General features: G+C 37.5%; 1 protein-coding gene across 2 annotated transcripts in view; it reads left to right on the top strand.

Moving 5' to 3' along the window:
* The window catches only part of LOC107712904 (uncharacterized), an 11009-nt gene extending 1868 nt beyond the window's left edge, over nucleotides 1-9141 (top strand). For both annotated transcript variants that reach the window (XM_016518296.1, XM_016518297.1), the window contains exons 3-6: nucleotides 4439-5505; nucleotides 5607-5762; nucleotides 8429-8521; nucleotides 8604-9141. In XM_016518296.1, coding sequence (XP_016373782.1) covers nucleotides 4439-5505; nucleotides 5607-5762; nucleotides 8429-8521; nucleotides 8604-8891 — 1604 coding nt within the window. In that variant the 3' untranslated portion in view covers nucleotides 8892-9141. The remainder of the gene's footprint in view (nucleotides 1-4438; nucleotides 5506-5606; nucleotides 5763-8428; nucleotides 8522-8603) is intronic.
* Nucleotides 9142-9896: the final 755 nt, after the last annotated feature.

A 9896-nucleotide genomic window follows, 5' to 3' on the forward strand; every position in this document is an offset into this window, starting at 1 on the left:
ATTTGCAGCTGGTCAGTGTTCAAAAAATGCTTGGAAATCATTTAACCCTCAATCGGTCCCTGGGGTCAATATGACCCCAATCAACTTTTACTTAGTTTAAAAAAATGGTTCCCTTCATCTCAGTGGAATAAGATTTTGTGACTTTTCAACATTTTATATCTATATTCACATAAAAAAAACTGGGCTTGATTCGGTTGTTCTGAAGGTATGTAAAAAAATTTTTTTACAAATCTGTCCCTTGGGGTCAATATGACCCCACATTGAAATGAATGGGAAATGTGAAAAAAAAATATATATATTTTTTTTCATTTGTCAAAAAAAACAAAAAAAAAAACGGCATAAATCTGAAAATTTCCACACAGAAATGAAGGCCTGGTACTAGAGCACAAATGCAATGTATAAAAGACATGCTCACTCACTCACACACACACACAAACAAACAAACACACGCAGGTATGACTGCCACAGAGAGCATTTGTATAGAATTTGGCAAAATAAAATCAGCCAAAAATGCAGAACAAAGATATAAAGGGGTGAGACCTAATGCACGCACACAGGCACACTCACACACACACACACACAAACAAACAAATAGCTCCTTGTCGCAAAAAATAAAAAAAAGTCGCAGCTACAATGAGAAAGTAGCAAAATTTGGCGACAAAATCCCCAAATTGGCAACACTGCATGCTTTAAATAAAGGAAAATAATATGAAAGTAATTTAAAACGATTATTACCTTAAAATAAATAACTACCCAATAGAATCTTCAAAACTAAAAACAACGAAAATCATTTCCATCATTTAACAAGTCTGCCACGTTTGTTCTGACCAACTGAGGAAAAAAGCATTAACATAAATCTCGCTACCAATGGTGATTAAATCTAAAGAACGGTTAGCTCATATCACATCAAACCGTTCAAATTATTATTATTGTTATACTTTATTCTCAAATTGTTAATGTTAACAACATCAGCGTTGTGTGACTATGAGTATAGTGTGTATAAGTGAGTAGATTTCAATTTTTGTACAGTCTAATCTAATTGTCATACCACTCGAATTTCATATTAAAAAATTATTTTAACCCAAAAAGCAAATCATGCTCCCTTCGAACTGGTTGTCTTTAAAATACAAATCTTTGTAGTCCCAGGCTATCTGTAATCAGAAGCACATTTAAAACTGGAATATAATTAAATTTCATTCACGTTTCATAAACGCATAATCCTTTCTGGATTACAATCCGCCATCAAAATGATACATTTAATTATTCTGGCTGCTGTGAGAAAAGGCTATAAACGATCCGCCACCTGGCACCGGTGTGGATATTTACTGTACTTCGCAATCACAGATTCTAGCTACGTCTTGGAATATATGACCCAAATAAGAATTTTCACCATATATTGTCATCTGAACAAGTAAGTAACAAGTCTGCCACGTTTGTTCTGACCAACTGAGGAAAAAAGCATTAACATAAATCTCGCTACCAATGGTGATTAAATCTAAAGAACGGTTAGCTCATATCACATCAAACCGTTCAAATTATTATTATTGTTATACTTTATTCTCAAATTGTTAATGTTAACAACATCAGCGTTGTGTGACTATGAGTATAGTGTGTATAAGTGAGTAGATTTCAATTTTTGTACAGTCTAATCTAATTGTCATACCACTCGAATTTCATATTAAAAAATTATTTTAACCCAAAAAGCAAATCATGCTCCCTTCGAACTGGTTGTCTTTAAAATACAAATCTTTGTAGTCCCAGGCTATCTGTAATCAGAAGCACATTTAAAACTGGAATATAATTAAATTTCATTCACGTTTCATAAACGCATAATCCTTTCTGGATTATAATCCACCATCAAAATGATGCATTTAATTATTCCAGAAAAGTAGTGCTGGGCGGTATACCGGTTCATACCGAATACCGGTGTTTATTTTTGTTATGATATGAATTTTTAAAATACCGCAATACCGGTGTATGTTGCTTAAACATCGTTCGGAACGCGACACTGTTAGAAAGGGGTCCCTTTTCACTGGTGCACTGTGGTGAGGGAACAGCTGTATGTGTTACTAAGCGTGAAAGTTCCGAAACTGAAGCTGTAGAACTAATAGAACATGATGACACAGAAGAACTCATCCACAATATCCACATTGACCGCCACAAATATCCACCGTGATGACACAGAAGAACTCATCCACAATATCCACAATGACCGCCACAAATATCCACCGCCCCTTCCCATCAGCTCCCGCGTCTCACACACACGAGCGCGACTTTAGCACTAGATTTAGCAACTTGCAGACCGTTTTAGCGTTTTTTTTTAGAATATACATACTGACAAACCTAGCGACTTTTTAGATAAACCTTAGCTATGGTTCAGTTGGAAGATTTCGCCAGTGCTGTCCCGCGAACGCGAGGTCTGACTTTCCCGGAGAAGTGTCACCTCTCTCGGCGTCTGTTCTGTGCAGTGAGCGGCAGAGAAGCAGCGCATTCAGTTGGCCGCACCGCAGCCGACTCGTCAATAAATGAATACAAAACAGTGTTTCCTAGCACCTGTCGCTTACTGATTGTTTGGAATTATAAATATGAGCGTAGTTCGTCTGATAATATCACATGCACTTTTTTGTTTGTTGTTTTTTTTAGTTTGTTACTCAAACGCAGGCAGTGCTCTGCATGAGACAAAAAAGTAATGTAGCCAAAACAACCGCTTTAGTGTAGATGCATGTTGATTTGATCAGACGATGCCGTGATTATAACATGCTCGAATTTCCCGCGAAAACCTACCCGTACCACTCAAATTAGAAAACATTATTATACGCTGACTGTTGTGAAATGGGCTAAAGTAAGGCGATAGTTTCGAACACTGGCTGGTTATGTACTTGCTCAAATATTGATTTCGGATCACTTTTAACCAAAAAAAAAGTTACGGACTGCAGCTTTAAGTAACAGGTTTTACAGAGAGACTGAGACTAGCTCTTATATGATACTGTGACTGAGCGCTGTTTGCTACTTACAGCTAAATAATAACATTGCCACAATGACAATTTATTTTTTTTAAAGTAATATAAATACTGTTTACTGGCTGATAAGAAATATTTTGGCACATACATTTTCTCAGTTCACTCTCCGTTGGCAGGTAAGCATATTTTATTGGATTGTACTGTTGTACTGGGGAAGTCGTGGCCTAATGGTTAGAGAGTCGGACTCGTAACCCAAGGTTGCGGGTTCGAGTCTCGTACCGGCAGGGATTGTAGGTGGGGGGAGTGAATGTACAGCGCTCACTTCCACCTTCAATACCACGACTGAGGTGCCCTTGAGCAAGGCAGGGAACCTCCAACTGCTCCCCGGGCGCCGCAGCAAAAAATGGCTGCCCACTGCTCCGGGTGTGTGTTCACGGTGTGTGTGTGCACTTTGGATGGGTTAAATGCAGAGCACTAATTCCAAGTATGGGTCACCATACTTGGCCACATGTCATGTCACGTCACGTCACTTTAATGTAAATAGACAACGGTTTGATTGATGGGTTGATTTATTTAAACATGTATCACATGAATGTATTTTAGAATTTTTGTCTGGTGTAGATCTGAAATGTCTTTTATAACTTTTTGTTAATTGCATATTTTGTGTAATTTATATAAAGATATTAGCATCCACTCCAGCGGATGATATTGTCTGTTTATTAATCGTTGTAGCTGTGGTGTGGCTATTCTTTAGTATTGAGAACAATTTTTCGAACTGTATCTTTATTGTTGTCTTTATAGTTATTGTCCTTGGTTTTAGTAGTCTGCGATATTGGCTTGCTGGTTATTTATCCCTTTTTTCTTTTCTTTTGACATTTCCATTATTGGTAAGTTTCCATCATTGGTAAGTCTACATGAATTTTAATGTTTGGAGTTTCCAGATGTTAACAAGTTAAATTCTCCAATGGATATATTTTCTGCCCAGTGTAAATGCTCGTTGAACCAATATTGATTCTTAAATGTCAAGATCTTTTTTTTTTTTGCTGTCAGTTGATGAATGAACAATTTCACTTAACATTATTTGCACCGTGCCTCCTATCGTATAATCACAAAAAGCCTTGTTTTGTTACTTTCTTTTCTTTTCTCATGTACATATGAACGTCTATGGCCAACCTGACCATCTCATTTGCTATATTTTCAAATATCGAGCGGTTGTGGGAGGCTCCCTTTTTAATTGTGTAGAGGCGGTCCCTCATATTATTTGTTTTTTTAACACCTTGGAATCAAATTATTAGATAAATTTGCTGTGAAATGACACTATGTAAATGAAAAAGTATTAAATAAAGAGACAAAATGAATGAAATAAACATTGCACTGTGTTTGATTTACAGTGTGAGAGTGGACAAGGGAGGTTTATATGGAAAGAACCTCATCCCAATGATTTTCTGTAACTCAAACTGATGTGGTTTCTCTTACAGAAGCTCCAAAGTCTTGTCCAGCCAGACTTCGTATCATTCTTCAAGACCATGACATTCGCAAACTGGACTTGCCTCAGGGAATCCCTGGGACTGTGAGTGAACTTGAGTCTATTGTGAGGAAGACATTTGTCCTTAATGGGAACTTTACTTTGCATTATAAGGATGCTGATTTCGGGGAGGAATATTTTTCTCTTACCTCAACAAGTGACATCAAGGACAAGGACACAATTAAGGTGATTCACATTGTTGAACCTCCCACACTTACTCTGACTTTTACTGATGTGGAGAGTTCCATTAAAAGTGCATCAAAGACCTGCATCCAAACCTCGGTCCACACTTCAGTGACCGACATCTGTCCTTCTATCAGCGGTTCCTTTTCTGGATCGCAGGATACACTGATTCTTCCATCATCTGAACACAAGACTCAGCGTTCACAGCGTTGGCCTACTGAATTCTCAGTACCTCGCTTTGCCTATGATACAGAACTTGTGCTTGCCGCAGGAAGTGAAGCTTTCAAGAAGGATGGAATTCAACTCAACTTTACACCAATCCTTCCAGACATCCTAGAGAAACTGGCTGAAAGCATCTTTCAGTATGTGGCCTACCCAACAAGTGCTCAGTTGTCAGATGTTGCTGAGGCGCTGGTTCAGAAATATCCCTGCCTTAAAGAACCAGGCTCACATAATGGATGCTATGGATGGCGACAGAGACTAAAATATAAAATGGGCAACTATAGAGCAAAACTGAGAGGGCTTGGATGCCCTGAGCTCGATGTTAACTCTCTCAAAAAGAAGCGAGCACATGAAAAAGCACCTGCAAAAAATATAAAAAAGCCAAGAAAAGCAGAGGTGAACTTTTTACCCCCTCACCCACAAGGAGAAACTGAAGAAAGCTTGGAAAATGAAAGAGTGGAGCTCCTTAACGAATTAAATAGGGGTATGAACTATCAGATAATCAGTGAAAAAATGGCAAAGACATTCTCTATTCGCAGGCAGGAAATTGTCAGTCAAGCAACACCAATCAATGACTTAAAATACAGATGGCCTGCACTTTTTGATGCAGCTCAGGTAAATATATTTTCATCAAATAGTTTGCAGTTTGTGCTAGAGTACATTCAGTGTTCTACATTAACAAATTGTGCCTTTTTATTTGTGCCTTATTTTTACAGATAAACGAAGAATTCAGAAGGATCACCACTGTTGACCTGGAGGCAACATTCATGGCAAAACTGGACCAGTACTCTCCTAAAATAATGTCCTTGGTGTTCTCAAGGGGACGGTCTTCAAAAATGAGTATTCAGCGTATTAAGAGCATGCTGCTAGAGGTATGAATAAATGTAACGGTTACAAATAGAAACTTCCGTGTTCTTCATGTAGATGATATTGGGTTGGGGGGGGTTAAGTGAATTTTATTTGCGGAATGCTTTTAACAATGCACATTGTGTCAAGGCAGCTTTCCAGAAGTTCATAATAATAATAATAATAATAATTCATTTTATTTAATGGCGCCTTTCTAAACACCCAAGGTCACCTTACAGCAAGCAAACTAGTAAAAACAGTAACAATAAATAAACAAGTCCTGCCAGCATTACAAAATTCAACAGCACAACTGCATACATCATGAATACAATAAAGGCTTACAAGAGCAATAATAAGAGCAATTAATAAGAGCAAGTCATAAGAAAGCCTGGGTAAAAAGATAAGTCTTAAGACGAGATTTAAAAGTATGAAGGCTGTCACTGTTCCGTATATTGGGGGGAAGAGAGTTCCATAGGCGAGGGGCCGTAAAAATAAAAGTTCTTGCTCCCATGGTGCTTAAACGTATACGCGGCGACACAAGAGAGATCGCGTGTGAAGATCTGAGAATGCGAGAAGGAGTATAGACGTGGAGAAGGTCCGTAAGATACGGTGGAGCAAGGTTGTGAAGTGCCTTAAATGTGAGAAGCAAAATTTTAAAATCAATGCGATACTTTACTGGGAGCCAGTGTAGACGTTGGAGAACTGGAGAAATGTGCTCTATTGATGAAGTCCTAGAAAGAACACGAGCTGCTGAGTTCTGAACCAATTGAAGTTTATAGAGAAGTTTAGAAGGAAGACCAGTAAGGAGAGCATTACAATAGTCGATACGTGAGGTAACCAGTGCATGAATAATAATTGCCGTATTATTCATTGTGAGAGAGGCATGAAGGCGATTAATGTTACGCAGGTGAAAATACGCAGTACGCGTAATATTATTGACATGACCTTCAAAAGATAGTGTGCTATCCAGGATGACACCCAGCCTCCTAACCTGCTGAGAAAGACAAATTGCATTATTATCGATATCCACTGTAAAACAATCAGATTTAGTCAAAGTAGATTTTGTACCGATAAGTAAGACCTCAGTTTTATCACTGTTGAGTTTTAGAAAGTTGGCTGACAGCCAGTCTTTAATTTCAGCTAAACATCTAGTCAAGAAAGGTGGAGGAAAATAACGTCTCAGGTTACGTATGTAACCCTAGTTCCTCGAGGGAACGAGACGCTGCGTCGGAAACGCTAGGGGAACGCCCTTCAGCGTGACGGGCTCTGAACCTCATGTGTAATCAGACCAATAGATGGGCGAGACGTCACGGGCGGGTGACGGGGGAAGAGAGTTCCATAGGCGAGGGGCCGCAAAACTAAAAGTTCTTGCTCCCATGGTGCTTAAACGTATACGCGGCGACACAAGAGAGATCGAGTGTGAAGATCTGAGAATGCGAGAAGGAGTATAGATGTGGAGAATGTCCGTAAGATACGGTGGAGCAAGGTTGTGAAGTGCCTTAAATGTGAGAAGCAAAATTTTAAAATCAATGCGATACTTTACTGGGAGCCAGTGTAGACGTTGGAGAACTGGAGAAATGTGCTCTATTGATGAAGTCCTAGAAAGAACACGAGCTGCTGAGTTCTGAACCAATTGAAGTTTATAGAGAAGTTTAGAAGGAAGACCAGTAAGGAGAGCATTACAATAGTCGATACGTGAGGTAACCAGTGCATGAATAAGAATTGCAGTATTATTCATTGTGAGAGAGGCATGAAGGCGATTAATGTTACGCAGGTGAAAATACACAGTACGCGTAATATTATTGACATGAGCTTCAAAAGATAGTGTGCTATCCAGAATGACACCCAGACTCCTAACCTGCTGAGAAGGACAAATTGCATTATTATCGATATCCACTGTAAAACAATCAGATTTAGTCAAAGTAGATTTTGTACCAATAAGTAAGACCTCAGTTTTATCACTGTTGAGTTTTAGAAAGTTGGCTGAAAGCCAGTCTTTAATTTCAGCTAAACATCTAGTCAAGGAAGGTGGAGGAAAAGAACTAGAGGGTTTAGAAGACAGGTAGAGCTGGGTGTCGTCGGCATAGCAGTGAAAATGGATACCATATTTCCTGAGAATATAGCCAAGAGGAAGTAAATAGATGATGAATAAGAGTGGGCCCAAAACAGAACCCTGAGGGACACCAGTAGTAAGTTCATAACACAAAACACAAACAAACATTGTCTTTCAGAGCCTGTTTGCAGCTAGAAACACTGTCCTTCAAAGCACATTGAAATACCTCTAATTTTGTACTCTTCCACATGCACTTCAACGGAGTTAAGAATGGCAAATAATGTAAATACTAATCATAATGAATCATTTTTATAGTTTGTGAGAATGTTGAAATCACAACATTATCTACTAGATCCTACAGAAAAATTATTTTTAAGGAAGTCTGTCTGTTCTTTTTGTGTCGCTATAGTGTGAATATTGGAATATTTGATGGGTGGCCAGAAATACAATTTCAAATGAATAATACAATTATTATTATTTTAATGATCAATTATGTGATTTTAATTAAACTGGGTAGAAATCAATAATTGGTACAGTTTAGTCATGAACCTCAACTTTAAGTCTTTTTTTTTTTAAGAGTTGTGCATTTAAAAACCCATTTCAATGGACAAGCAGTCTAACACTTTTTTTCCTTTACAGGATTATTCTTTGGAAAGCAGGAGAGAGGCTGCTATCCGTTCCTTAGTAGTATATCTCAGAGAAAATGAGGAAGATCTGTTTAAAGAACAGTCGGTAAGTCAGACATACTGTACTTTGTGTTAATCTGATTTTCAAATATGATAACTTAAACTGACATTGATTTTGACCTGCTTAGGATGGTGGGGATATTGCCAATGAAGTGATGAAGATTATTATAACTAGAGGTTCCACGATATCAGAACCAGCCAGTGCAAGGATTGTGATTGAGGGAACAGAAGTCCAGCAAGACCTGGACGTATCCAGGGCCTGTGCATTGCTAATGGGGCTAATATATGCACTCAACCTCAGCTACCCAAAAGAACTGAAAAACACTTTTGAGGCATTTCAAAAGATCTTCCTTGAGCTGGATGATATGAAAACTTGCCCAAAGGTAATGTCTCTAAAAAACAAACTGCTGTATTAAAACTGTGATGAATTGGGTTACTGTCATCAAATTCAAATGTGATGTGAAAAAGTTAAGTTGTGCATACAATTGAGCAGCTGTGCTCTTGACAGTTGGCAGTTTATTAGAAACACCTAGATAAAAATGTATGTTTAAAACAACAGCCCAAGCAAGAATGGCGTTAGTTTTAGCTAGGTGGACACAAGTAAACTGGCAATGAGTGTTGTTGAAATTTCTCATGTTTTCTTTTTTTTGTTCTTTTTGAAAGTAAAACCACATATTTACATACAAAATAACTTGGAAAACATCTTTTTTTTTTCATCCATGGTGTGTGTCATGTGATGTGTTTTTGGCAACACTAAATCTATGGATACTCATTTTCACATAAATTGTGAAGCACTGTATTCAGTTTAGAGGATCAGTCCTCTAAAATCCACATTCATAAATTGAACTTGTTTTATTTTGTTTAAGATGATGTTCATGATTACCAAATTATTTGGACCAAACAAAAGTTGCCACTACTTTTATATTAAACAGTTGTTCATACTGGAATTGGAATGTTTTATTTGTTCCTACTGAAGTGAAATAAATGACCAGTACTCAAAAAAAATAAAATCTGCGGAAGTAATTTGACCATGTAATATCACCAAAACTTTGAAATTAAAATTAAGTTGTTTAAACTTAATTAAGTTCTTAGGTCAAACCAGGGGCCCGTTCTTCGTACCTCGCTTAATACATCTGAGATGATTTGAAAGATGCCAGATCTTCTAATCGCCACCTTAACACCTGACGAAAAACTTAACAAATTTCTGGACTTTTATAAGGAAACAGCCAAGTGAACAAAACTACATAAATGGTATAATAGATAAATGAAATGTTCACTGTTTTTATTTTATTTGAAAATTTTTACATGATTCCCAATTATTTATATTAACCATTTCTAGTATTTGTACAGGCTTTAGGCTCAGATTAACTGTATACCATGAGTGTAAGACTCCAATACAATTATAAAGTAAATATTTCATC

This window comes from Sinocyclocheilus rhinocerous, unplaced genomic scaffold, assembly GCF_001515625.1.
Source record: "Sinocyclocheilus rhinocerous isolate Xijiao unplaced genomic scaffold, SAMN03320098_v1.1 scaffold2886, whole genome shotgun sequence".
Lineage (NCBI taxonomy): Eukaryota > Metazoa > Chordata > Actinopteri > Cypriniformes > Cyprinidae > Sinocyclocheilus > Sinocyclocheilus rhinocerous.